Source organism: Xiphophorus maculatus, chromosome 4, assembly GCF_002775205.1.
Source record: "Xiphophorus maculatus strain JP 163 A chromosome 4, X_maculatus-5.0-male, whole genome shotgun sequence".
NCBI classification, from domain to species: Eukaryota; Metazoa; Chordata; class Actinopteri; order Cyprinodontiformes; family Poeciliidae; genus Xiphophorus; species Xiphophorus maculatus.
The window spans coordinates 506,974-534,271 of NC_036446.1; the positions used below are offsets into that span (position 1 = coordinate 506,974).

The window sequence follows — 27,298 nt, forward strand, 5'->3', positions numbered from 1 at the left end:
TAGGGGGCGCGCCCCACACTTTGGGAACCACTGATCTAAGATTCCATTTTTCCTCTTTCCTCTTATTTTCTTAGTTTTCTTTTAACTTCATTATTTTAGTCATACATTAATTTATTTTGTAGTCTATTATATATGAGCAGTGATGTCATAGTGACGTGTTGCTCAGATTATGAAGAGAAGCCATCTTTGATTTCACCTCTTTATTATTTTGAATCAGAAAATCAAAACAAATTTATTCAGCTGGATTTATTTTCTAAAGCGAAAGGCCGGCTCTCTGATCGGATGAGCTTTATTCTGAAAGGCCAAACCGGATGTAGTCTCTGGTTGTGTGTGGTAAAATGCCAGTTCCAAATATGGGCCTGACGTCATCCCTAGGCCCCGCCCCTTTGTGCAGCCAGGTCCTCCTGCGCTCAGCTTCATTTAAACTTTCCTCCGCGGCGCAGCGAGCCGCACCGACTCTCCCTCAGCAGCCCAGCCGCAGTCTGGTCGCTGACTTTCGGCCATGGATTCCGTCACCTGCCGGGTCCAGTACCTGGAGGACTCGGACCCGTTCATCTGCACAAACTTTCCCGAACCGCGGAGACCTCCGACTGTCTCCCTGGAGGAGGACCAGCCGCTGAGCGAACAGATCTCCGGGATCCACAAGCTGCTCGGGGCGCCGCTGAAGGTGGGTCACACTCCGAACCGGGCCGGAACCGGGCTCAGCGTGAGCTTAGTGCCAAAATCTGTCAGGTGAGGCGCATGGAGGGAGGAAAGGTTTCCAGGGTGAGGTGTCTCGTAGCCAGGGTGACGTCATGATGAATAATTACACAAAACGAATCCGGTCCAGTTAAAGGTTCACCTGGACAGGTGAGTCCGGAGGAGCAGGAAGTCCCGCCTCTTTACTGACCGGAAACACGTCAGATAAATCTGAACCTCTTCAGTAGCTGAGGCCCGGTCCAAACCGGGTCAGAACCGGGAACCAAACACAGCAGCCGGTCCACAGCACACACAATGGCCTAGTCAAAGTCCTGGAAGGCTGTGATGGGACGTTCGGAGAGCAGAACCACAACAATCTGAACCGGAGTTGGAAACCAGCGTGGACCAGAACCGGTTCTGCTGAGATGGATCCGGGTCTGTGGAGGTTCTGCTGGATCTTCTGGTTCTGGAGGTTCTGATGTTTCTGTGTTGGGCTGTCAGAGGTTTTCTGTTCTGATCTGGGTCAAAGTTTCTGCTCACCTGTTGAGCAACCAGCAGTGAAGGGGGCGGGGCTTCCAGCACCTGGGCAGGTAGACCAGGGGGCGGGGCTTCAGGAGCTGCAGCTGATTGGTCCTTCAGGCTGCAGTGAAATCCGTCCTGCAGAGGAAACGACCAGTCTGAAGACAAACCTCCCAGTCCTCCCAGTCTCTCTCCCAGTCCTCTTGTTCCTGGCAGATTTTTTCCGTTTTGCCAAACAGGAAGTGAGCAAAGTGCCGCAAAATGATTCAGAGGCGACTCAGTGTGGAGCCAGAGGTCAAAGGTCAGAGTCCTCAGACAGAGACAGACAGACCTGTCTGACCTGAACCCACCAGAACCAGAACCTGTCAGTCTCCAGACCAGGATCTGAGGATCTGAAAAGAACAAGTTTCTGTTTATCACAGTAAGAGATTATTATTATTATTATTATTATAATTATTATTATTTAAACTTTAAATTATCAGAAAATTTTCCAGATTTTTTTTATGATCATAAAATGCATCAGAACTGAAAACTCCTATTTAAACTTCAGGTTGTTGACCTTTAGTAACGATGACAAGTCGGACCCGACCGGTCCGAGTCCAGTCTGCTGTGAGGCGTTTGAGGCCTGCAGGAGTGTTCAGACCTCTGATTGTTCCCATCATGCCTTGGGGCCGGTTCCGCAGCCTGGGAGGGTGTGAGGTCTTCATCCTCTTCCTCGGCCCCCAGCAGGAAGTGGGCGGGGCATCCGATAAGCTAACTGCAGCGTTTCCTTCCTGTTTAAAGGATTAAAGGAGCAGTCCGCCTTTCTCCTCTACTGGACGGGTCAATCCGGTGGTTCTGATCAGAACCTGGACCCGACCAGACTTCTGGTCCGCCTGTCCATCTGAAGCTCCTCCTCGATCAAACCACAGGTGGCGCTACGCCTGGGCGCCTGACGTTCTGCGACGTTCAGGAGATTTTCTGGGTTTTCATAATTTAAATATTTATCAATGACCTGCAATAAACCTCTAGATCAGGGGTCTCAAACTCCAGGCCTCCAGTCGCTGTCCTGCAGTTTTTAGATGTACCACAGGTACAAAACGCTGGAATGAAACGACTTCATGACCTCCTCCTGGTGTGGATCAGGTCTCCCAGCCTCACTAACAACCTCATTATTCTGTTCTAAAAGTTGCAGTTTGAGACCCCTGGTCTAAATGATCAAATTCCAGATTTACCTCTTTGCTCTGTTTCATAATAATTCTGATCGCATTAAAAACAAAACGGGCCACGCCCACCATTATAACCACGCCCACCATTATGGCCACGCCCACTGTCAGCTGATGAAGCCTTCAGGTCTGCAGATTTAAAATTTGATTTATTGGTTTCAACACTTAAAGTTCACTTTCTAAAACTGTAAGAAAAAAAGTGTGATTGTTGTTACCATGGTTACAATCTGATGCCACGAGTTTACTGGGCCAGTTCTGGTTCTGGTTCAGTCCAGTTGCTTCAGAACCACCAACTGGAAGACAGAGCTGATTATTATGCGCTGGGATTCGAACCCAGAACCTCCCTGCTTCCACCACAGCAACACTCTGGATCAAACTGGATCCAATAGAACCAAACCGCCTGGTCCAATAGAATCAGGCCGAACTGGGCCACTGAACGTTACCAAACCTCAGGAAACCTGAGAATCAGTTTCTAAAGCTGGGCAGTGAGCTCACTCTGATAAACCAGACCAGAACCAGAACCAGCACGCTGCAGTTACTGCATTGCTTTAAAATGTGGAGCTGAGCTTCATCATCCTCCTCTTCCTCAGCTCCAGTCCAGAAATAGCAGGCAGAATGTGGTGCTACTGGTTCTACTGGTCTAGAACCTCTGTCTGTGCTGCTTGACTGGCCGAGGTCCGATTAGAGCCAGGAGGACTAGAGACGATTACTAGACCAGATTGGACTTCGCTAGAGAAATGGTTCTGGATCAGGAAGTTCTGGTTCTGGTGGAGTTTGGGTCGTGATCTTCTGAGTTCCTGATCCTTCTGGGTCCAGTTGAGTTGGTTCTGTTTGTTGTGGCAGCAGCTGCTGCTGGATCTGTTTACGGTGCACACATGCGCGTGCACACACACACACACTCTCTCTCTCTCTGGTTCTGACGTCGCTGCTGCAAAATGATTCATAATCTATAAATAAATGAATGAAGCCTGTGATCTTCAATATTTCCCAGCTTGAGTCTCTATATTTATATTCTTTTAATACAAATAATCCAGTTTATTTATTTCATGTTTTTATTCCTCATTAAATAACTCCGATAAAGTTTGAATACATCCAGCTGTGGCTAACATCCAGCTAGCAGGTATGTGGCTAACATCCAGCTAGATGGTCTGTGGCTAACATCCAGCTAGCAGGTATGTGGCTAACATCCAGCTAGCAGGTATGTGGCTAACATCCAGCTAGATGGTCTGTGGCTAACATCCAGCTAGCAGGTATGTGGCTAACATCCAGCTAGATGGTCTGTGGCTAACATCCAGCTAGATGGTCTGTGGCTAACATCCAGCTAGATGGTCTGTGGCTAACATCCAGCTAGATGGTCTGTGGCTAACATCCAGCTAGCGGGTCTGTGGCTAACATCCAGCTAGATGGTCTGTGGCTAACATCCAGCTAGCGGGTATGTGGCTAACATCCAGCTAGATGGTCTGTGGTTAACATCCAGCTAGATGGTCTGTGGCTAACATCCAGCTAGCAGGTATGTGGCTAACATCCAGCTAGATGGTCTGTGGCTAACATCCAGCTAGATGGTCTGTGGCTAACATCCAGCTAGATGGTCTGTGGCTAACATCCAGCTAGCAGGTATGTGGCTAACATCCAGCTAGATGGTCTGTGGCTAACATCCAGCTAGCTCAGGGGTAGGCAACTCCAGGCCTGGAGGGCCTAAAAGTCTCCTGCAACCTTTAGATGTGTCTCTACTTCAACACACCTGAGTCAAATAATGAGGCCATTAGCAGAACCTGGAGAACCTGACTGCACTGAGGAGGTGAGTTAGCTGTTGGATTCAAGTGTGTTGGACCAGGGAGACGTCTAAGAGTTGCAGGACACCGGACCTCCAGGACCAGGATTGCCCACCTCTGAGCTAGCTAGTCTGTGGCTAACATCCAGCTAGGAGTGAAACCGATCCGGTTGTGTTGCAGCTGGAGGACTGCGCCCTGCAGGTGTCTCCCAGCGGGACGTACCTGGACCTGGACTCGTCTCTGGCGGAGCAGCGGGATGAGCTGGACACCTTCTACCAGGACCTGGCGTGAGTCTGAGCCCCGACCCCCGACCCTTGCTGCTGTGGTACCAAAACCGGCACCGGGTTCTGACTGTGTCTCTGTTTCCACAGAAAGGGCAGGAAGCCGATCCTGGTCCTGAGGAACCAGCTCTCCGTCCGCGTTCACCTCATCCTGGGTAAATGTTTCCGTCTGCTGACTCACAGGAAAGGCAGGCAGAGTTTCCTCTGACTCAGCCGGTTTTGTTGGGTCGCCTGGTTCTGGAACCTCTGAGAGGGCTAAACCAAACCTCTGTTTCCATGGAAACCTGAGGACACCAGCCGACGTCTGCAGAGCGGACCAGACCGCATGTCCCTCTGCACCCGGGACGGGTTCTGATGGTTCTGGTTTTGGTTGATATCTTCAGACAGAAATAATTGATCAGGGAGGACATCAATCTTTTCATAGATTATCTGACATGTTTTTTATGGAAGTTACAATCTGCAGCTTCTACCAAATGCTTGTGATTTTAATGTTTCATTATTTAAACCTTCATGATGAAACGGATCCATTTTTTCTCTGCCGTATAAAAACGCTGCAGCAGATGAAGAGAAAACCTCAGGAAACTCTTCTGATCTTCAATCAGATTAAATGTTCTTCAGTCTGACGGGTTCTTCTAACCGGGTCGAGGTTCTGGTTCTGGTTGTGTGTGTTTCTGCTCAGCGTGTTTTCTGTGTGTTTCCGTGGAGACTGAGGCTTTTATTTTTAGCCCGTTATTTTCTGACCTTATCTGAGCCCAGAAGGCTGCTGCTCTCTTCCTGTTTGTGGCTTCAGTCTCCTCCAGCAGTTTGGATCGGAACCCGTTTGGATCAGAACCGTCCTGGTTTCTGGTGGTTTTTCTCCTCTCGGGTTTCCTCTCTGCTCTGTTTTTGTCTCAGTTGTTGTGTTTTTGCTCGACCCGTTTAAAGTTCTGGTTCTGGCCTGTTACAACTTGTCAAACATCCGGGGGGAGGAGCTAAACGCTGGCGGCGCTGCAGCCGGGCCGGTTCTGCAGGCGGCTGCCCCGTCTGGGCCCGGAGGGGTTCTCTTTGTTTGCAGCAGCTTCAGTCTGTCGGGACAAAGTTGTGCAAAGTTTCACGGCTGGAGGCGGGGCTTTCCCAGCATGCCTTGCCAGCCTGCAGGCGACTCGCTGAGGAGCCGACGTCAGAAACCACAGCGTTACTTAGACCCAACAGAACCAGAACCACACACAGACAACAGCTGACCTCTGACCTTTAAGATGCTGGCTGGGCCTGTAGCGTCAGACGTTTAGCTCCCCCTCTGACCTCTGACCTGTCAACCTCAGCATCTGATTAAAATTAGGATTAAAAAGAATCAGGAAATTCTGGCCTGAAAAATCAAAATAAAATGAGAATAAATTTAATGTTAAACAAGATAAAATCTGAATGTATAATAATCACATAGCATAAAAATCTAAATAAAATCAAAATAGGATCAGAATAAAATCTTGGCACAAACCAGAATTTAAAAAAGTCAGAAAATAAATTAGATAAAATTGAATCAACCCAAAATCAGATAAAAGATTGAGATAAAAATGAAGGTAAAATGTGAGTAAAACTCCTTAGAAATGAAAACTATCTGGATAAAAAATGTTTTCCGGTTCATGATTAAATCTAAATTTGAAAAACAAATCAATAAATAAATCAATAATTGAGTCAGAAATATTGATTTCATCTTGTTTTTGCCCCAGAAGCCTAAAGATGTATTATTATAGATTTTTATTCATGTGGAGACAATCAGCGTGACCAGAATGAGTCTCTATTCATTTATATTCCTGCTGCTGGGAACACTGGGAACACTGGGAACAACGGGATCCAGTTTTAGGTAACTGGAAAGGACCAGATGAAGCTTTTCTTCTCCTGGATCTTTGCCCAGAGTGTGTTGCTTCATATGCTGCAGTGCGTGTCTGTGTGTGTGCGGGTGTGTGTGTGCGGGTGTGTGTGTGTGCACGCAGGGTGTGTGGGTGTGTGTGTGGTGGAATCTGGTCGATGACTCGCTGAGTCAGGCTGGTATTGAGGAAGAGGAGGGTTCCCAAAAACAATGAGTCGACAGCCTTGCGTTACCATGACAACACCATGTCCTGAATGAGTTTTGAATCCAGATCCTGTCCAGAATCCGGGCCGGTTTCCGGTCTCTGAAAACGTGCAGAGCTCCATCAGACGGTGGATGTTGTGCGTCAGATTTATGGGCGCTCCAGAAACAAGTGAATACAAAGGTTCCTGTTTGGGATTTCTGTAAAAAAAAAAAAAAAACGTTAAGATTGATGTAATTAATAAATTGAGCTAAACTCCCAGCTCTAACATTGATATTCTGTTTCTATTCTGGTATGGATGGAGCGGCGGACCAGAACAACACTTTGGATCTCGATCCGTCTGAATCCGTCCTGAAACAAAGCGCAGACGCGCTGCTTCCTCTGCTGCTTCTCTTCCTGCTCGGCTTGTTTTCCTCGTTTTTCTGCCGGAGATCCAGACGATTGATTATCGGCTGATCGGCCGTCAGCTGGAGACCGGTTTGCTGAAGCAGGGAGGCATCTGAAACATGCAGCACGGGGCAACGGGGCAACGCCCAGGGGCGCCGCCCTAATGGCTAAAATGTAGCACCTTATGGTCTCCACCAGGGGCAGTGTGGAGCTGAACGGCAGTGGGCCGAGGACACCGCCTTGAGGATCGCCTCGCTGATCTCTGCTCCGACTGGAAACCAGCTGCAGAGAACATCTGGAGCCAGTTCTGCTGCCGAGACGGATTCAGAACCAGAGTCGGTTCTGTTGGACCACATCAACGTTCCGACCAGAGAGACATGGAGGACGGTTCTGTCTGTACGAAACCAGACTCTGGCTCAGTTCAGACCAGGTTCACTCCCAGAGAGGGGTCAAAGGTTAAACACCTCTTCCTTGGTGGCCCTCTCAGCCAGAACTCCGGTACAAGAACCAGTAGCTGTGGCCCGGTTCCTCCGGGTGAATTCGTGCTGCTTGACTCAGACAGGAAATGCCTGAGTGGGTTTATCAGCCTCACTTTTTCCTGTTGAGGATAAACAGGAACCTTCATCAGGATGTAGGTTCTGTTCTGCAGGTCGGATCCGGATCAGCTGCAGATAATAATCCTGATGAATATCTGCATGCTGCAGCACTGGACCTGCAGAGGTTCGGAGGTTCTGTTCGGTTCTGGTCCAGATAAGGCAATATTACAAAAAAATTACAAAGTAAATATTTCATGTTCTCAGTTTGAACATGAAATATGTTTTTGTGGTTCTGGTTCTGGTTCTGGTCAGACGGGTCCTCTGACCTTCAGAGTCCTTCACTCAGCTGCTCTTCATCATCCTCGTCTTCCTCAGCTGATGGTGGGAAACAGCTGCCAGTCAGCACGAGCCACCGTCGGCACGCAGGAAGTGATGTCAGTGGAGGAAAGGAAACTGCAGCTTGTTCTTTTTTTGGTTGTGGATGAGCAGCTGGAGTTCTGCTATGTCTGGATCGGATCACAGTTCAGGACCGGTTCTGGGTGCGACCCGTCTCGACCACCTGGTTCCCTGCAGGATTCAGGAATGAGGCAGAAAAACCAGTTAGAGCTACAGAACCAGAACCGGCCCGGTTTCCTCTGCTCTGATCTGTTCTGGTTGGTTCTGTTCGGTTCTAGTCGGGGTTCTTGCTGAGCCGGGTCAGGTTGAGTTGTTTGCTGGCCCGATTGTGGAGCTGCATTCTGGTTCCAGCGGCGTCTTTGTTTAGAGAGATGAAGGAAGCTGATGGCCCGGTTTGCTGGTTCTGACCCAAACAGATCCAGACTCATCCGGACTCTGGTTCAGAGCCAGAAAGAGACGCAGAATATCCGATAAATCTGGGCAACTCCTCCTGCTTCTCGGCAGCGTTTGGACTCGGCTTCCCATCAGAACTTCTCTGCATGTCGGCGCCTGTTGCTGCAGTTTCATCATCCTCGTCTTCATCATGCTGACTCCTGCTCCGCAGCTTCTCAGGAACCAACTTCTGTTTCACAACAACCAGAACCGGCGAACCGGGACGGCAGCAGAACCTGTGCTAGTTCTGCACACGGACCGGACCGGATCAAACCGGTCCTGTGCGTCTGCAGCAGCTGTTTGACCCAGACCGACTCAGAGACTCGTTCTGATTTTAAAACCAAATAAATTGAAACGGTTTGAAGGGTAGAGTGCCTTCTCCGGGTCAGGGGGGTGTCCTGCCCCAAGTGGAGGAGTTTAAGTATCTCGGGATCTTGTTCACGAATGAGGGAAGAAGGGAGCGGGAGATCGACAGGCGGATTGGCGCAGCATCTGCTGTCAAGTGGGCGTTGTACCGGTCCGTCGTGGTGAAGAGAGAGCTGAGCCAAAAAGCGAAGCTCTCCATTTACCGGTCGATCTACGTTCCCACCCTCATCTATGGTCATGAGCTTTGGGTCATGACCGAAAGAACGAGATCGCGGATACAAGCGGCCGGAATGGGTTTTCTCCGTAGGGTGTCTGGGCTCTCCCTTAGAGATAGGGTGAGAAGCTCAGTCATCCGGGAGGGACTCAGAGTAGAGCCGCTGCTCCTTCACATCGAGAGGAGCCAGTTGAGGCTCAGGCATCTGGTCAGGATGCCTCCTGGACGCCTCCCTGGTGAGGTGTTCCGGGCACGTCCCACCGGGAGGAGGCCCCGGGGAAGACCCAGGACACGCTGGAGGGACTATGTCTCTCGGCTGGCCTGGGAACGCCTCGGGATTCCCCCGGAGGAGCTAGAAGAAGTGGCCGGGGAGAGGGAAGTCTGGGCCTCCCTTCTGAAGCTGCTACCCCCGCGACCCGACCTCGGATAAGCGGAAGAAGATGGATGGATGGATGGATGGACGGTTTGAAGGAGCTGCCAGCTGTTTGTCCTCCTCAAATATCAAATTACATATTTTAGATACTTTATTCATCCTGAAGAGGGAAACTTTCATATCCAGCAGCAAAACAGTCGATAAATAAATACAACTAAAATAAAATGCACATAAACATACTGTCACACACAAGCCTTGGCTTCAGCCCATTCCTTTTTGGTAAATTATTGGTTTGTAAAAAAAAAAGAAAAAGCATTTTATTTTTTTGTAATGGAACTGTGAATAATATTATACAATTACCTTCGCTATATTTTATCACGCTGCTGTAAATTTACAAAATGGTTAATCTGAAAAATTGTTTTTTGGTTAAAACAACACAAAATAGTAGCCATGAACACCGGGACTGAAACAGGAAGTTCTGCAGGTAGTTTGCAGCAGTGGGCGGAGCTCATAGCTCCTCCTCCGTCCTGATTGGTTGCTGATGTTGGGGCGGTCCATATCGGTCACTGAATTTGACCTGAATCGACCACCTGGCTGTGACATCACTTCCTGTCTCTTCTTGGTTTCCAGAGAGGTTGTACAACTCCAAAGGCCCAGAGCTGAGGCGCTGTCTGTTCTCCCTCAAGCAGCTCTTCCAGGTAACCGCCTGCAGACTCACCTGAGCCACGACCCGACTTCCTGCAGTCCATTCTGCATTTCCCAGCATGCAGCGCTGCTGGTCCTCTGCTGCAGCTCCTCCTGCAGCTGGTAGGGGGCGCACTCAGCCGGGAGCTGCTCAGCTACATTTTGGAGCATTCTCCTTCTGCTGCTCCTCCACCTGAACAGCTCCACCTGCTGGACGAGGAGCTCAGCAGCTGCAGGAGACGATCTGCAGAGCGGTGCAATGGCTAGTCTGGTGGAGGTCAGAGGTCATCCTGGAACTGCTGCCTTCCAGAATGAACTCAGGGAAAACCGTCTTGACATGATGATGATGATGAAGATGGTCTGTGTCTCCAGGACGATAAGGATCTGGTCCCAGAGTTTGTAGCATCTGAAGGCTTGGCGTGTTTCATCAAGGTTGGAGCCGAAGCCGACCACAACTACCAGAACTACATCCTGAGAGGTAAGGCCCCGCCCCCTGAGACGTGACCCCGCCCCCTGACACGTGGCTCCGACTCCTGGCTAAAAATACTAACTTTTTTCATACCAAATCCGATTTACAGGTTTAATTGATTTTAATTCTTGTTTTCTCTTCTAAAAAATACTTTCTAAAAAGCCCATCCTGTGAGTTGTCTGAAGTATTACATCCAGACTATGAGAAGTTTTCTTTAATTACAAGAAAAACACTTGAAAATTACAAAAAAAACTTGTAGAGTAGCGAGAAGCTCAGTATGATTCTTGCTTCATAACAGATGCTTTTGTTTCAACGTTGCTGCTGCTGATAACCTGATGAGTCAAAAGATGAAAAATGTTCTTATCTGTAAAACTGAGACAAAGTAACTCCACACAGCATTCCTCATTTTAATGTAACTGTTTTATGTTCTCATTAAAACTCATTCAATCACTAATTAATTTTCCTTACATTTCAACTTTACTCTTGTGATTTAAAGAATAAATAAATCAATGTCCAAATAACCAGAAGCTGTAAAACATGCTTGTTAAACAAGATGGCAGCCCTGGGCGTGATGACATCACTCTGAACTACAGAAACCAAAGAAGCACATTGGTGGGAAAAAGCAGATTAATTAGTTCATTAATTTATCAATGTGTCTCCCAGGCGTGTTTCAAAGATGGAAGCTCTTCCATACGTCTCTGCTGTTGTGTTTGGTGCTGATCCAAACGGATCGCTGTTTTAGTCTCAGTCAGACAGGCGTCCTCGTCCCACAGGACGGAAACTTTGCTCTTCACACGTCCAGAAAAGCCGCAGAGCGCAGCCTCAGATTATAGCCTAGAGGCTGGGACTGTGGAGACTCATCTGTCTTCCTGTCTGTCCCTCCGTCCCCCGCCATCCAGCTCTCAGCCAGATCATGCTGTTTGTGGACGGGATGAACGGCGTGATCCACCACCCAGAGACGCTGCAGTGGCTCTACACGCTGACAGGAAGTGTGGTGAGTCAGAACCCAAAATCAACCTGAGACGCCTGATCAAAAGTGTGGTGGCGCCCCCTGCTGGTCAGACAGTGACTCTGCTCCTTCTGTTTCCAGTCTCACCTGCTGGTGAAAACGGCTCTGAAGCTCCTCATCGTGTTTGTGGAGTACGCCGAGTCCAACAGTCCTCTGCTGATCGGCGCCGTGACAACGGTGGACGCAAAGAGAGGTACACACACACACACACACACACACACAGGGCTCCAACCTAATAGGTGGATGAGGCCCAGACTCGCTCCCAGGTGTGCTGATGAGGGCTGTTGCTATGGTTACCACTGTGTGTGCTTTAGGTGTGAAGCCTTGGACGAACCTGATGGACGTTCTGGAGGAGAAGAACGGCGCCGACACAGAGCTGCTGGTCTTCACCATGACGCTCATCAACAAGGTACCAACCTGACCAGGACCAGACCTGACAGAGACCAGAACCAGACTAGATCTAGAATCAGAACCAGACCCGGCCAGAACCAGAACCGACCAGACCTGGACCAGACCTGTGAGAGACCAGAACCAGTACCTGACCTGTCAGAAACCAGAACCAGAACCATCAGAGAGCAGAACCAGAACCAGCCTCCGTTGGCTCATTCCCTTTGTGGTTCCGGTCCAGATTCTGGCAGCGCTGCCGGACCAGGACTCGTTCTACGACGTGACGGACTGCCTGGAGCGTCTGGGCATGGAGGCCGTGGTCCGGAAACACCTGAGCAGCAAGCGGGCGGAGCCGGACCTCAAGGCCCAGTTCTCCACCTATGAGGTACTGTCGCCGAGGTCATGTTCCCGCTCCGCTTCCTGTCCGCTGACTCGGCGCCGCCTGCTGTCCTCACGTGTCTCCTGTCCTCCAGGCGGCTCTGCGGCACGAGGACGGAGACGTGGATCACTCCGCACCCCTCCTCAGAAAGGAGAGGAGAAAGATGGCCGCCGGCGACCAGGAGGGCAGGAAGAGCCGGCGCTCCAGTCAGAACCTGCCGGACCTGCTGTCCCCCACCCCCTCCACGCCTGTCCTCTCCCCGTCCTCCACCATATCCTCGCCCACGCTGGACAGCACCACTTCGTCGCCGCTGTCCTCTGAACCCGGAAGCTCCGCCTCCAGCCCCTCCGGGTCCCCTCGGGGCTCGCCGCTGCCCCCCCCCGCTGGACCCGGCGGCGATGGGTCCACCGAGCTGGGGACCAAGACGCCGTCCAGCCCGTAAGTCCACAGACCGGCAGCTGGTGCTGTTGGGTTGTCTCTGTCCAGCTGTTTTGGACCATGTTCTGGTTCTGTCCCAGTTTGGAGACGGGTGACTCCAGCAAGCAGAAATGTTTGTCCTCCATGTTTGGTATCAGACACCAGTTCAGATCTGCACCGTTGCCACGGCAACTCACTACTGGGTTGCACTCGGGTCCGAGTCTAAGCCTTCAGAATCTTCGGTCCTCAGCCTGTCTCTGGGTCCAGCACCGGGTCCTCAGGTTCTGAGCAGGAACCGGTCCGTCCTCATGCTGGACATGCTGGAGTTGCTGGTTTTAGTTGTAGTTTTGATTTTTTTATACTTTACAGGATTTAAAAAGGTCAAATATTGTGTTGTGATTATGTTTACATAGATTATGTAACGAATCTACAGAAATCATTTTCTAAAAGTTTGTTCTGCGTTTTCTGTCGCCGCTCGGTGGACCGGCGTAGCCGTAACGCAGCGCCGTAATTGGCTGACAGCTGACGTAAACTGCTTGTGTGGGAAGAAGTCAGTTCCACGGCTCATCGAAAGGCTAAAAAAAGATTCATAAACACTAAAATGGCGGATGCTGCATCTAGAGCACGCTCTAGTTTGTTTTAGAAATGCTTGCTACAGTTCCAGTTAGTTAGTTTTTCCCCAATTATTACTGATATTATTTCAGTTGATGAAATTGCTTTTTCAATTTCAGTTTTTATTTTGTTAGTTTTAGTAAACTATAATAGCTATAGTTACTATAGTTCTGGTTCCTCTTGGCCCGGTCCATCATCATGTTCCTGATAGGTGGACAGGAAGTTACCAGATGTCTCGCCTGCAGACCTGTCCTCTGTCTCTGTCCTCTGGGTGTCCTCCTGTTGGTCTCTGTCCTCTGTCTCCTCTAATCCGCCATCTTTCCCTTCCTCTCCTCTGTCTCGCTGCGGTTGCGCCCATCGGCCACCAGGAGTCGCTCTTTTCTCAGCCACCACATGTCGGCTCTGGGTCTGGGCAGGAAGTCCCGCCTCTTCTCCAAAACCAGCTCCATCTCTGAGGAGCCTCTGCCCGGCTGCAGGTCTGTACCTCCTGACTGACCTTTGACCTACCTCCTGTCAGCAGGACCTGCAGCGACCCCTGCAAGCTGATCAGGACATTGCAGCTCAGTAAAAAGCGAGAAGTTGGTCCTGCAGGGGGCGCTGGAGGGAGAATAACACACAGGGCTTTAGGAGCACCTTCTCACATAGGCTGCTCCAGCTCCGCTGTCGTAGGGACAGATACAGGAAATCCTTTCTGCCACATGCCATCTCACTGTACAATAAAAGCTAAATCATTGTTCTGCACTAATCAGTCCGATTTTGCGCAACTGCACTGTGGCACACTTGCTGTACATATATTTACATATAAATACTGTATCTGCACTTTTTGAATCTTTGCAAGGACTGCTCTAAGCTGCTTTTATATTGAAAGCATGTCATATTTTATTCTTATTTTATTTTGTCTACATTGCTACTCAGTGGTGGTTGTTGTGTGTCTTTGTCTCTATGCTGCTGTAACTGCGAAATAATTTCCCTGCTGGGATGAATAAAGTAATTTTATTCTATTCTATTCTGGGATCAGACGAGGTTTAGAGCGTTTTATCTGGACTGGGTCGGGTCCTGAGAGGTTCTGTTCAGGTTTTATTTAGTTAAAATCAGGTTTTAATCTGGAAACAGCAGAAAAACAGAACCAGACCGCTGCAGCAGATCTGGCAGTAACCAAGTCTAGAATGCAAACTCTTCATCATCTCTTCATGTGCTTGGCTCAGTCTCTCTCTCTCTCTGTGTGTGTGTGTGTGTGTGTGTGTGTGTGTGGGTGTATGGGTGTGTGTTTGTCCTGCAGCTCGTCTCCATCGGACCTCTCGCCTCCGGATCCGTCCCAGCAGGACTCAGATCAGCTGGTCAGACCAGAGTCCAAACCTCGTCAGAAGTGAGTAAACCGACGTTTTTCCATCATGTTTAAGTCCTGACTGGTTTCTGGAACTGGTGGGACTGGAGTCCTCCCAGTTCAACCAGACTGGAGACGTTCTGCCTGACATCAGGGAGTTTCTCTGTCTGAAATTATTTAGAGAAATCTTCTTTTAGACCAGCTCTTTGTCCTCTCTGGAATAATCCTGGATAAATTTGGGAGTTTTTGATTCTTGGATTTTTCTTTGGATCGGTTCTGTTGATCCGGATTTTTCTGTTGTTTGGTTCTGTTAATGGTTCTGTATTGGTTCTGTTGACTGCTCTTGTTCTCGCCTATTTTCAGCTTTTTTTCCCAGAGAGTGTCTGAAACTGTCCTCTTCTTTCTCTAAATCTTTGGTTTTAGATTTTGTCCTGAAGTTTTCTGGGAAGTTTTTAATTCTAGGAAAATATTTTTGGAATGTTTCAGGACAACATTGGACAAATTGCATGTCTGGTTAATTTCTTAAAGATTTTCTGGGATCCTCTGTAAACTTAAAATTGACTTCATGCTCACTGTTTATCTGGATTTCTTGATTCTAGATTATTTATTTTCTGGAACTATTTGTTTATCTTATTTTTAAATTTTTTTCTATAGGCAGTGGTGGGCATTCTGTTCTGCTGATATCTGAGCTAATTAGCTTAGCGCTTTAGCATTTTGATAACTTTGAAAACATTTAGCACACTCAGCTTCACCTAAATGAATTTTTACAGAAAAATCCTAGAGCGCTAATTTGATGTGTGTTTTGTAAATGTTTGGTAGAATAAAATGTTTTGAAGTTGAAACAAACACTAAATAAATAAAACACTAGCATGAACAAACTGTCAGGCTTTGATCATGCTAGTGTTTTGAGCGATCCTCACGTCCACATGGTAGGTATCGAGTATGTAGCGCTTTAGCATTAGCGAAGCTGATGTTTCAGGTTAGTTATTCAGCATTAGCGTAGCTAGCTGCGTAGCTAGCGGTGTCCACCAATGCCTGGAGGATATTTTCCCTCCTTTCTTCTCGTTGGCTCCTTTGTGTTGCAGTTTGTTTTGTTGTAACGCTTCAGGTTGTTTTCTGGAGGATGTTCTAATTTTTTTTGGTTCTTTTTGTATTTTTTCTAGATATTTTCAAGATGTTGAGAAATGTTGAGGTTTTCTTAACTTAACAAAATGTTGATGAATAATTTCCTTATTATTTTTAGATTACCATTGTTGGGTATTTCAAGTTAAATATTGTTCTTTAATTGTTTTGGATCTTTTTAAGTATTTCTGTAAATGGGGCCAATCACCAATAATAACAATAATAATTCTGACTTTTTCTTTGAATTTAAACAGTTTTTTCTCTGATCAGAGACATTTGGGAGCAAACAGCTTCAGCGATGATTCGAGTTGTAAAGACGTAGAGCCATCTTTCAGGAGGAACGTATCAGATTTAAGTGATTTTTTTCATTTTTGTGATCAGAGTTCTGGCACTAATCGTCCTCCATAAAACTGAATGAATTTATTTTTTACATTATTATTGTAGATTATTATAATGTCTTGGTATAAAATAGTTTCAGTTTTTTAGATGGATTAAACGTTTGACAGGAACTTGGCTCCGCCCCCAGCATCAGTTCAGCCAATCACAGGGCTTCCTGCAGCAGCGTCTCTCGCCCCTCTCTCTCTCTGTCAGTGTTTTAATGGTTTCTCCTCCTCTTTCTCCTCTTCCTCTCCTCCGTTCTGTGCGTCCGCTCCCTCGTTCCTCCAGCTCACTGGAGGCTGAGCAGGAAGTCTTCTGGTGAGTATTCTTCATCCTCCTCCTCTTCCTCGTGGCGCTCAGCTGCATAGACCCGCCGGTTTCAGGTCCAGTTCAGGTGTTTCCACATTAACTCCGGAGTCAGAAACGTTTCGAATCTTTTGGACCCGACTAATCCACCCTGCGGTTCTGTCTCATCCTGTTCTTCCTCCATCTTTGTTTTTTCTGTGATTGAGTTCTGATCCGGTGGGGGCAGAACCTCCAGGTCCGGTTTCTCTTGTCTGGGTTCTGTGGGTCTGTGAGGAGTTTGTCATGCAGCTGAGCCGGTTCTGTCGGGTCGGGTCTGGCTGTGTGACGTGTGTGTGTCGTGTCTCTGCAGCCCAGAGGACATTGATGTGAATCTGAACAAGCCAGTTCTGAAGAAGTTCCAGTAAGTACCGCCGCAGCCCCACTGCATGCTGGGAGCTGCAGGGAGGCCTGCGGTTCTGTTGGGCCTTGCACGGTGTGGTTCTGGTTCTGGTGACATTTGGGTTCACAGGAAGCGGATCACTTTCTCTGACACTGTAAAAACACAAAGTCTGTTTGGTTTAGTTTCTACAGAAATGAAATAAAAACTAATAATCAGATTTAGGAGATTAAATCAATAATTAATATTGATAAAAAGTTGTGGCTCCTCTGCCATCAGAAAAACGTTTCACTATGAGTGAATGATCTGGAACTTTTTATTGATTATTGATTTAATCTCTTATATCTGATTAGTTATCAGTTAGTTTATCTCGTTTCTGGTGAGCTAGAAATCGGACCAAAGCATTCGGTGGGTGTGTGTGTGAGGGTGTGTGTGTGGGTGAGAGGGTGTGTGTGTGTGAGGGTGTGTGTGAGGGTGTGTGTGTGTGTGAGGGTGTGTGTGAGAGTGTGTGTGTGAGGGTGTGTGAGAGTGTGTGTGTGAGAGTGTGTGAGTGTGTGTGTGTGGGTGAGAGGGTGTGTGTGAGGGTGTGTGTGTGTGTGTGTGTGTGTGTGTGAGGGTGTGTGTGAGGGTGTGTGTGTGTGTGAGGGTGTGTGAGAGTGTGTGTGTGAGAGTGTGTGTGTGTGTGTGAGGGTGTGTGTGAGAGTGTGAGGGTGTGTGTGTGTGTGAGAGTGTGTGTGTGAGAGTGTGTGAGGGTGTGTGTGTGAGAGTGTGTGTGAGGGTGTGTGTGTGTGTGAGAGTGTGTGTGTGAGAGTGTGTGTGAGGGTGTGTGTGATCAGTGTAAAAGTTGCCCTCCTCTCCTCTTCTGGTTCTGTTCTGGTTCTGGTCCAGCTCTGCTGTCTCTGTGGTTCCAATCAGGACCATAGAAACTCCTAAACTGGACCAGAACCGGACTGGAGCCACATTCAGAACCGCCGCTGCAGAGTGCTGGCCCGGTCCAAACGTTCAGCTGGAGGAAAGGTTCTGGGTTCTGTTCAGCTGCCCAATCGGATCAGCTGGATCCAACAGAACCTCATCGCATATAATGAGATGCTGACGGTCAGGCTGACTAACAGAACCAGGTCAGGAATGTCTGGGTCCAGCCTGACTGCCAATCAGAGTGATGGTGGTGGTGGGTTGGTTCTGGAGTCAGTGTCGGGTTGATTCTGGTTCTGTAGTGAAGGTCCAATCTGATTTGCTGTCATGTTCTGGACTCAAACCAACAGCGTGACCTTTGACCTCCAGCAGCTCAAGGCGTTTGATCCGAGGGCCTTCATGAGGTCATGTGATCCGGCCCAGCAGATCAGCTGATCAGAGAGCAGAGTAGGCTCGGTTCTGATCGGTTCTGGAGGAACTGGACCTGACGGTTCTGTTTCCACCCTGCAGCCGTTCGCTGGAGGCTGGGTTTGATTGGGATGAGTGATGCTGCGGGCCGCCACAGCCTCAGAGGTTATCGCCATAACAACCATCATAAGGGTTGCTTCCTTCCTGTTTCTGATGTTTGTCCAGATGGTTCTGGAGGATGACTCTGACGAAGGCCCTCATCCACCTGGCTGAAACTCACTAGCAGCTCCTCCGTTAGCCGACCAGGTGAATCCTGATCAGCTGAGAGGAGTTCTGGATTGACTGGACCGGTGTTGGTTCTGGAGATCTGAAACTGGAGAATCACAGATCCTTCAGTTCAGTTCAGAAAACCGATCAAAACATAAAAAATCTGATTAGATCCAGACTGTTGGTTTGAGTCTCACCTGGTCTCACCTGTAGTGATGGGATTTCCGGCTCCTTTTCGAGATGCGGCTCTAATGGCTCTTCTTACTGTGGAGAGCCGGCTCTTTCGGCTCCCCATATATATTTTTGACATAATTAATTAATTAATAGCTTAAACCTAATTTTATAATATTTTGTTTCATTATTGACATTGTTAAGCACTTATGATGAGTAAAAATGCCACATAACAATGCTATAGCAATACCGATGCGTGTGATGTCTGCATGTGCAGGTTGTTTGTCGAGCCTGCAGATAGGAAATGCTGACTTTGCACAGTCTGCACTCTGCCCTGGAGCTTGATGCAGCATTAAAATGAGTCCAAATCTTGCTCCGTTTTCTGTCACTCATTTATTTTCACCTATTCAGTTCTCACACTGACTCCCCTTCTTTCTGTGCTTCTTGACGCTGAGTGAGTGTCTGTACATAAACACCTGCTGACGAACGCTATACAGCTTGGCCAGTTGCCTGCCGTTTCCACAAAAAAAGTGGAGATAAACTTTTTTTTCAGTGTTTTCCCGCCACATTATTAATTGAAACTATGTGTGATTGGTCAGATGTGTGGAGCACACGCTTGACATGAGGGCAGTGGACCGACCGAGGGAAAAAAACTCTCTGCTGTAGCACTGGCAGAAGAGCAAAACGCGCAGGAGAGGGAGAAGGGGGGGAGAGACAGCGAGGCACCGCAGGACAAAATAAAACGATGTGGGGAAAAACTATCGGCTCTGGCACTTGCAGAGCACAAGCACAACGACAGGGAGGCGGAGAGACAGCGATATACTGTAGAAAAAAACCGGCTCCCAAATAGGATCCTAAAACGGCTCCCATTGTGGAGCCGGTTCCAATCGTTCACTTCAAAGAGCCGGCTCTTAGAGCCGGATCGTTCGCGACCGACACATCACTACCCACCTCGTCTCACCTAGTCTCACCTAGTCCCACCTCGTCTCACCTGGTCCCACCTAGTCCCACCTAGTCTCACCTGGTCCCACCTGGTCCCACCTAGTCCCACCTGGTATCACCTGGTCCCACCTGGTCTCACCTAGTCCCACCTGGTATCACCTGGTCTCACCTAGTCCCACCTGGTATCACCTGGTCCCACCTGGTCCCACCTAGTCCCACCTGGTCTCACCTAGTCCCACCTGGTATCACCTGGTCCCACCTGGTCCCACCTAGTCCCACCTGGTCCCACCTGGTCTCACCTGGTCTCACCTGGTCTCCTTCTCTCACAGAGGTGCCTTCCTGCGCAGCCTGGCAGCCACTAACTGGGACAAGAAGAGGAGAAGTAAACTCCTGAGCATTCCCCAGCTGTGTGATGATGTCATAAGTCCATGCCCTGAGCCCAGCGCCGGCGTGGTGCCTGAGCGACCCGGTAAGTCTGACCCGGTTCCGGGCGTGCCGTGGTGGCGTAGCGGTTAGTGTGACCCGTATTTGGAGGCCTTGAGTCCTCGACGCGGCCGTCGCGGGTTCGACTCCCGGACCAGACGACATTTACCGCATGTCTTCCCCCCTCTCCTTCCCTGTTTCCTGTCGGCCTGCTGTCATATAAGGGGCACTAGAGCCCACAAAAGACCCCCTGGAGGGGTAAAAAAAAAAAAAGCCTGACCCGGTTCTGAAGCTGCCGTGTTCAGCTCCTGACCTGCAGACGGATATGTCTGAATGTTGGTAGTAATCTAGATTAATTCTGTTTCTTCAGCCTCGACATCCAGCAGCTTGGAGACAAACGGACCCTCAGACTCGCAGAATGATCCAGGTAAGAAACTACAGTACCCACAATGCCCTGCAGCCTGCCGCAGACCCACATCTAGAATCCTCATCATTTCTATGCTGATGACGTGATGCTTGGTCACATTGAGAACCTTTAGCTAACTTAGCTTCTGCGAAATGAGTTTTTCCAGATGAATTCTGAAAGGCTAATCTAGCTGGCTGTTTTGTAAACTTCAGTTGAATAAAGTTTGATGTTTGTATCAAACAGCATAAAATCTAAATATGTCATGTGAGCTTTCTGACTTTACCGTGGTCAACTACGCTAATCATCTACAGAGTTAGCAAAACTCAACAACCGTTGAACTGAAACCACAAACGTCCGGCACAAAGAATCCTTTCCTGAAGCGCAGCCGCACAGGAAGGAGTGTAATGTCAGGTTTAGCCTTTGGAGGGCACCATAAGTCAATATAACACATTGACTTATGGTGGGTAGCAACATGGTTAAAGTTAGCACTTTAGCATTAGCTTCTGCTGTTGATGTTAGTAAACTAATGTTTATGATCAGCACATTATTGTTAGCGCAGCTAGCATGTTAGTTAGCGGTGCCCATTGCTGGTCAGAACCTTTTGAAATGTGGGGAAGAAGCTAATAAACGGTTTTGATTCTGACCAGAACTCGGCTTCAGACGGTCGGTACTGTCCCTTCAAGTGGACACACCGGTGTGTGTGGGGGGGGGTGAAGCTCTCTGGGTCATGGAGACCAGCTGATGGATGTTGGTGCTGTTCATCATGTTTGCAGCGGTTCCTGTGCAGCGGCAGTGCAGCACCCTGTCTGATGTCACCATGTTGGTTCTGGACATGATGTATTCCAACTCCTCTGCCGCAGTGCCCTCGAGCCCGACTGATGCTGCGTCTGGCTCCGTTAAGGAAGAAGAAGGCAGCTTCGCACCTGGTGAGCATGCGCAGGTTTCTGGGCTGCAGCAGATCCAGGTTTTAGTCGGTAAAGAGAGCCTGAGTGAAATCAAGTTTTCATCGACCATCTTCTCTTTCCAGCAGCCGAGGTTCAGAAATCTGCAGCAAAGTGATGCCTCTGTTTGCTCTCCTCCAGGTGAAGATCTTTGTGGCCGTGTTTCAAAGCGACTGTCCAACTTCAGCTCACAGTCGGTGGAGTCCGGCGCAGAGAGCAGCGCCCCCCAGAGGGCGGAGTTGGAATGCCTGAAGGGCTCGGCGCAGGCGGCCAGGGCCCGGCTGGCCGAGGAGCAGAAGGTACCGGTACTGGGTCAGATAGAAGGTACCGACAGCAAGCAGGTTGGGTCAGAACCAACCAGCCAGTCTGGGTCAGTTTAACTGCTAATCAGTTCTCAAAACGGATCCATGACTGGCTCAACATGGCGGCCTAAATCTGCCTCAATATTCCTGTTGACATAAAAGTTGTTTCTGTGATGCAAAAAAAACCTCAAACACTTTCAGGAGCAAGAACACCATTAGCAAGAACTAGCATAATTAGCTACAGTAAACACCATTAGCTAGTGCTAAAACAGTTAGCAAACTATTTAGAAACCTCTAAATAAGATTTTAAACATGAACAAAGACACATTTGGTCAGATCATCTGGGAAATGATGGACAGGGAGAGTCCGACTGAAACTATGTGGATGTGGGTCAACATCTGGAGTTTAATGTGCCTCTGCTTATTTCCAGATGAGCAGCTTCACCTTCAAAATAGAGCTGAAGCGATTCCTCCAATGATTCCAGTTCCTCGATTATTAAAATTCCTCAAGGAAAATTTACCTGCCTCGAAGCTTCGTTAATTAATGTTTAATTATTTAGCGCGCCGTGTTCCGGCCGGGACATTATTTGCGTTGCGCGGAGTTCTGACTTCCTCCTCTGAGTTGCTGACCAAAGCTAAGTGTTAGCGGCATAACGTCCAATGTTCAAGTTCGGCCCGTGAGGATTTTATGGAGTGGTGATAACGTTCAGGTTTTCATGGTTTTTGGGGACCAATAAGCATCCTTAAAATGACTGGCGCCATGCCTGCAGTACGGCAGCCTTTCTCCTCCAGGAGCTGCTGGTTCAAAGCGAACGGCGGGAAGAGCTGCAGGTATTAATACAGGTGAGCTGATGAACACGGCGGGCGGCTGAGTAGCTGATGGTTACAGTGTAAGTGTAGCTCTACGGACGAACCGCACAATAAATTTCATATCATCCCGGTCTGAACAAACGGCTGGCGGAGCGTCGTGGCGGTTCATGGCTGTAGACGAGTTTCTGAGTGTGACGACGAAGGTGCCGTAAAAATCCTGTATTGCTGCCCCGATTCTCACGTTCGTCCCCTGGTCTATTTCCTCCCATCTTACTTCGTTCGTTCAACTGCCCCCCACCGCCCCAAACTCCAGGAGATATTTCCCGTTTTCTCAAACCCAAAGCTTGTCAGGTTATGGGGCAAGGCGAGAATTCATCTATTAAAGTGACTGGAGATAAATACATAAACTAAAAGCTGGAGCATAGACATTTTTATAAGCATATCTGTGAGACTCTTTATTATTAAATTGAATATAATTTCAGATCTTTGTATAACTTTTCTTCTGGTTAACGTAGAAATTGAGCTGTTATTGTTACAGGTTAGTTTTATAAACTACAGAAAAGTAACTGTTAGGACTGATATTGATACCCGATAGTAACATCGGTGTTATGCCAGATTTACTAATATTTTATTTAATAATTTTTTATCCAATTACTCAATTAATCGTAAGAATAATCCATAGATTACTCGATTACTAAAATATTTGTTTACAACAGCCCTAGTTCAAAAACAAGCCCAAAGTCGCTTATATTAATCAGACTTGATGACAGAAACTCTAAATAGTTCCTGTTTTTCCAGCAACAAAATGTTCATCTCCTCCCTGGTTCCTGTTCTGAACCCGGGAGGAGATGATCGGCGGTCGCTCCTCAAGACGCACAGAGGGAAAAAATTAATTACACTAGAAAATAGTAACTCACAGTGATTTGGAACAGTAACTGTAATCTGATCACTGGATTTGAAATGGAAACGCGTAAATGAAATCCGATCAGAGTAGCGCCTTGCTGACATCACTGCCCATGATGCATTGCTGTTTCGCTGTTCTGTATGAGGAAGCAGGCTGACCGTGTGTCCGTCTCCCATCAGAACCGTTTGGTCCGGCAGCAGAGCGGCGTGAGGGCGGAGCCTGCGGCGCGGTGCCCGGACTCCATGAACTCTGTGGGTCCGGCTGACGCCTGGGATCAGCTGCAGCCCAGCGGCGCCGACCTGAAGATCAAAGACCTGGACTTCACCGACCTGCTGGAGGACGAAGACATCGACGTCCTGGACATGGGCACCAACTCCTCCTCTTCCTCCCATTTCTCAGGCGTCCCTCCTCCTCCGCCGCCTCCACCAGGATGTGCCGCTCCCCCGCCACCTCCTCCGCCTCCTCCTCCGCCCGCCCTCCTGGGTGCCCCTCCTCCACCTCCTCCCCCTCCAGGTGGCGTCCCCCTGGCTCCGCCCCCTCCGAGCGGCGGGCCTTCGGGCCTGACGAAGAAGAAGACGGTGAAACTGTTCTGGAAGGAGCTGAAGCAGGCGGAGAGCCAGCAGAAATGTCGCTTCGGCCGCGGGACGGTGTGGGCGTCGCTGGACAAGGTGGAGGTGGACACGGCGCGCCTGGAGACGCTGTTCGAGTCCAAGTCCAAGGAACTGCCGGTCGCCAAGGTAACCAGCTAACTCCCCAATAGCGCGTAGCGACCACCTCAGGACACAACAGTCCGGTTTCCAAATTGTCTCAACATGTCTCTAACATGTCTCTAACATGTCTCTAACGTGTCTTTAACGTTTCTCTATCATGTCTCTATCGTGTCTCTATCGTGTCTTTAACGCGTCTCTATCGTGTCTCTAACGTGTCTCTAACATGTCTTTAACGTGTCTCTATCGTGTCTTTAATGTGTCTTTAACGTGTCTTTAACGTGTCTCTAACATGTCTTTGACGTGTCTCTAACGTGTCTTTAACGTGTCTCTAACGTGTCTCTAACATGTCTTTAACGTGTCTCTATCGTGTCTCTAACATGTCTTTAACGTGTCTCTATCGTGTCTCTAACATGTCTTTAACGTTTCTCTATCGTGTCTAACGTTTCTCTATCGTGTCTAACGTGTCTCTATCGTGTCTCTAATGTGTCTCTAATGTGTCTATCGTGTCTCTATCGTGTCTCTAACGTGTCTTTAACATGTCTTTAATGTGTCTATCGTGTCTCTATCGTGTCTCTAACGTGTCTTTAACATGTCTTTAACGTGTCTCTATCGTGTCTCTAACATGTCTTTAACGTTTCTCTATCGTGTCTAACGTGTCTCTATCGTGTCTCTAATGTGTCTCTAATGTGTCTATCGTGTCTCTAACGTGTCTTTAACATGTCTTTAATGTGTCTATCGTGTCTCTAACGTGTCTTTAATGTGTCTCTATCGTGTCTCTAACGTGTCTTTAACGTGTCTCTAACGTGTCTTTAACATGTCTCTATCGTGTCTTTAACGTGTCTTTAACGTGTCTTTAACATGTCTCTATCGTGTCTCTAACGTGTCTTTAACATGTCTCTATCGTGTCTTTAACGTGTCTCTAACGTGTCTCTAACATGTCTTTAACGTGTCTCTATCGTGTCTTTAATGTGTCTTTAACGTGTCTTTAACGTGTCTCTAACATGTCTTTGACGTGTCTCTAACGTGTCTCTAACATGTCTTTAACGTGTCTCTAACGTGTCTCTAACATGTCTTTAACGTGTCTCTAACGTGTCTCTAACATGTCTTTAACGTTTCTCTATCGTGTCTAACGTGTCTCTATCGTGTCTCTAATGTGTCTATCGTGTCTCTAACGTGTCTTTAACGTGTCTTTAATGTGTCTATCGTGTCTCTAACGTGTCTTTAATGTGTCTCTATCGTATCTCTAACGTGTCTCTATCGTGTCTCTAACGTGTCTTTAACATGTCTCTATCGTGTCTCTAACGTGTCTTTAACATGTCTCTATCGTGTCTCTAACGTGTCTTTAACATGTCTCTATCGTGTCTCTAACGTGTCTTTAACGTGTCTCTAATGTGTCTTTAACGTGTCTCTAACGTGTCTCTAATGTGTCTTTAACGTGTCTCTAACGTGTCTCTAATGTGTCTTTAACGTGTCTCTAACGTGTCTCTAACGTGTCTCTAACATGTCTTTAACGTGTCTCTAACGTGTCTCTAACATGTCTTTAACGTGTCTCTATCGTGTCTCTAACATGTCTTTAACGTTTCTCTATCGTGTCTAACGTGTCTCTATCGTGTCTCTAATGTGTCTATCGTGTCTCTAACGTGTCTTTAACGTGTCTTTAATGTGTCTATCGTGTCTCTAACGTGTCTTTAATGTGTCTCTATCGTATCTCTAACGTGTCTCTATCGTGTCTCTAACGTGTCTTTAACATGTCTCTATCGTGTCTCTAACGTGTCTTTAACATGTCTCTATCGTGTCTCTAACGTGTCTTTAACATGTCTCTATCGTGTCTCTAACGTGTCTTTAACATGTCTCTATCGTGTCTCTAACGTGTCTTTAACGTGTCTCTAACGTGTCTTTAACGTCTCTATCGTGTCTCTAACGTGTCTTTAACGTGTCGCTATCGTCTCTCTATCGTGTCTCGATCGTGTCTCTAACGTGTCTTTAACGTCTCTATCGTGTCTCTAACGTGTCTCTAACATGTCTTTAATGTGTCTCGAATGTGTCTTTAACGTGTCTATCGTGTCTCTAACGTTTCTTTAACATGTCTCTATCGTGTCTCTAACGTGTCTCTAACGTGTCTTTAACATGTCTCTATCGTGTCTCTAACGTGTCTCTAACGTGTCTTTAACATGTCTCTATCGTGTCTCTAACGTGTCTCTATCGTGTCTTTAACGTGTCTTTAACATGTCTCTATCGTGTCTCTATCGTGTCTCGAATGTGTCTTTAACGTGTCTATCGTGTCTCTAACGTTTCTTTAACATGTCTCTATCGTGTCTCTAACGTGTCTTTAACATGTCTCTATCGTGTCTCTAACGTGTCTCTATCGTGTCTTTAACGTGTCTTTAACATGTCTCTATCGTGTCTCTAATGTGTCTCTAATGTGTCTATCGTGTCTCTAACGTGTCTTTAACGTGTCTTTAATGTGTCTATCGTGTCTCTAACGTGTCTTTAATGTGTCTCTATCGTATCTCTAACGTGTCTCTATCGTGTCTCTAACGTGTCTTTAACATGTCTCTATCGTGTCTCTAACGTGTCTTTAACATGTCTCTATCGTGTCTCTAACGTGTCTTTAACATGTCTCTATCGTGTCTCTAACGTGTCTTTAACGTGTCTCTAACGTGTCTTTAACGTGTCGCTATTGTCTCTCTATCGTGTCTCGATCGTGTCTCTAACGTGTCTTTAACGTCTCTATCGTATCTTTAACGTGTCTTTAACATGTCTCTATCGTGTCTCTAACGTGTCTCTAACGTGTCTTTAACATGTCTCTATCGTGTCTCTAACGTGTCTTTAACATGTCTCTATCGTGTCTCTAACGTGTCTCTAACGTGTCTCTATCGTGTCTTTAACGTGTCTTTAACATGTCTCTATCGTGTCTCTAATGTGTCTCTAATGTGTCTATCGTGTCTCTAACGTGTCTTTAACGTGTCTTTAATGTGTCTATCGTGTCTCTAACGTGTCTTTAATGTGTCTCTATCGTATCTCTAACGTGTCTCTATCGTGTCTCTAACGTGTCTTTAACATGTCTCTATCGTGTCTCTAACGTGTCTTTAACATGTCTCTATCGTGTCTCTAACGTGTCTTTAACATGTCTCTATCGTGTCTCTAACGTGTCTTTAACGTGTCTCTAACGTGTCTTTAACGTGTCTCTAACGTGTCTTTAACGTGTCGCTATCGTCTCTCTATCGTGTCTCGATCGTGTCTCTAACGTGTCTTTAACGTCTCTATCGTGTCTCTAATGTGTCTCTATCGTGTCTTTAATGTGTCTCGAATGTGTCTTTAACGTGTCTATCGTGTCTCTAACGTTTCTTTAATGTGTCTATCGTATCTTTAACGTGTCTTTAACATGTCTCTATCGTGTCTCTAACGTGTCTCTATCGTGTCTTTAACGTGT

At 47.7% G+C, this 27,298-nt stretch overlaps 2 protein-coding genes across 6 annotated transcripts in view; one reads left to right on the forward strand and one right to left on the reverse strand.

The window, feature by feature from the left end:
* The first annotated feature begins 209 nt into the window (after positions 1-209).
* LOC102237305 (FH1/FH2 domain-containing protein 1-like) overlaps positions 210-27,298 on the forward strand; it is a 30,650-nt gene continuing 3,561 nt past the window's right edge. The window contains exons 1-19 of one of the 5 annotated variants that reach the window (XM_023332734.1): positions 210-667; positions 4,355-4,461; positions 4,546-4,610; positions 9,838-9,905; positions 10,264-10,369; positions 11,260-11,354; positions 11,451-11,562; positions 11,684-11,778; positions 11,998-12,141; positions 12,230-12,573; positions 13,533-13,640; positions 14,444-14,530; positions 16,277-16,306; positions 16,644-16,694; positions 19,700-19,839; positions 20,164-20,220; positions 21,060-21,125; positions 21,282-21,439; positions 23,335-23,892. In XM_023332734.1, the coding sequence (XP_023188502.1) occupies positions 503-667; positions 4,355-4,461; positions 4,546-4,610; positions 9,838-9,905; positions 10,264-10,369; positions 11,260-11,354; positions 11,451-11,562; positions 11,684-11,778; positions 11,998-12,141; positions 12,230-12,573; positions 13,533-13,640; positions 14,444-14,530; positions 16,277-16,306; positions 16,644-16,694; positions 19,700-19,839; positions 20,164-20,220; positions 21,060-21,125; positions 21,282-21,439; positions 23,335-23,892 (2,556 nt within the window). In that variant the 5' untranslated portion in view covers positions 210-502. Of the gene's footprint in view, positions 668-4,354; positions 4,462-4,545; positions 4,611-9,837; positions 9,906-10,263; positions 10,370-11,259; positions 11,355-11,450; positions 11,563-11,683; positions 11,779-11,997; positions 12,142-12,229; positions 12,574-13,532; positions 13,641-14,443; positions 14,531-16,276; positions 16,307-16,643; positions 16,695-19,699; positions 19,840-20,163; positions 20,221-20,972; positions 21,126-21,281; positions 21,440-23,334; positions 23,893-27,298 lie in introns of all 5 variants that reach the window. The other 4 variants (XM_023332730.1, XM_023332731.1, XM_023332735.1 and 1 more) reach the window with 4 other exon arrangements.
* Positions 677-4,117, reverse strand: LOC111608435. The gene is made up of 2 exons (XM_023332738.1): positions 1,757-4,117; positions 677-1,589 (listed from the first exon to the last, which is right to left on the reverse strand). Exons 1-2 carry the CDS (start codon positions 1,902-1,904, stop codon positions 1,003-1,005), a joined length of 735 nt encoding a protein of 244 aa, XP_023188506.1. The 5' UTR covers positions 1,905-4,117; the 3' UTR covers positions 677-1,002.

What these genes read in the sequence shown, in the direction of transcription:
- LOC111608435 (XM_023332738.1), bottom strand. Translation starts at nt 1,904, where the DNA reads ATGAAGACCTCACACCCTCCCAGGCTGCGGAACCGGCCCCAAGGCATG. An exon ending in ACTTGTCATCGTTACTAAAG is followed by an intron (nt 1,590 to 1,756) that starts GTCAACAACCTG and finishes TGTTCTTTTCAG; the next exon opens with ATCCTCAGATCCTGGTCTGG.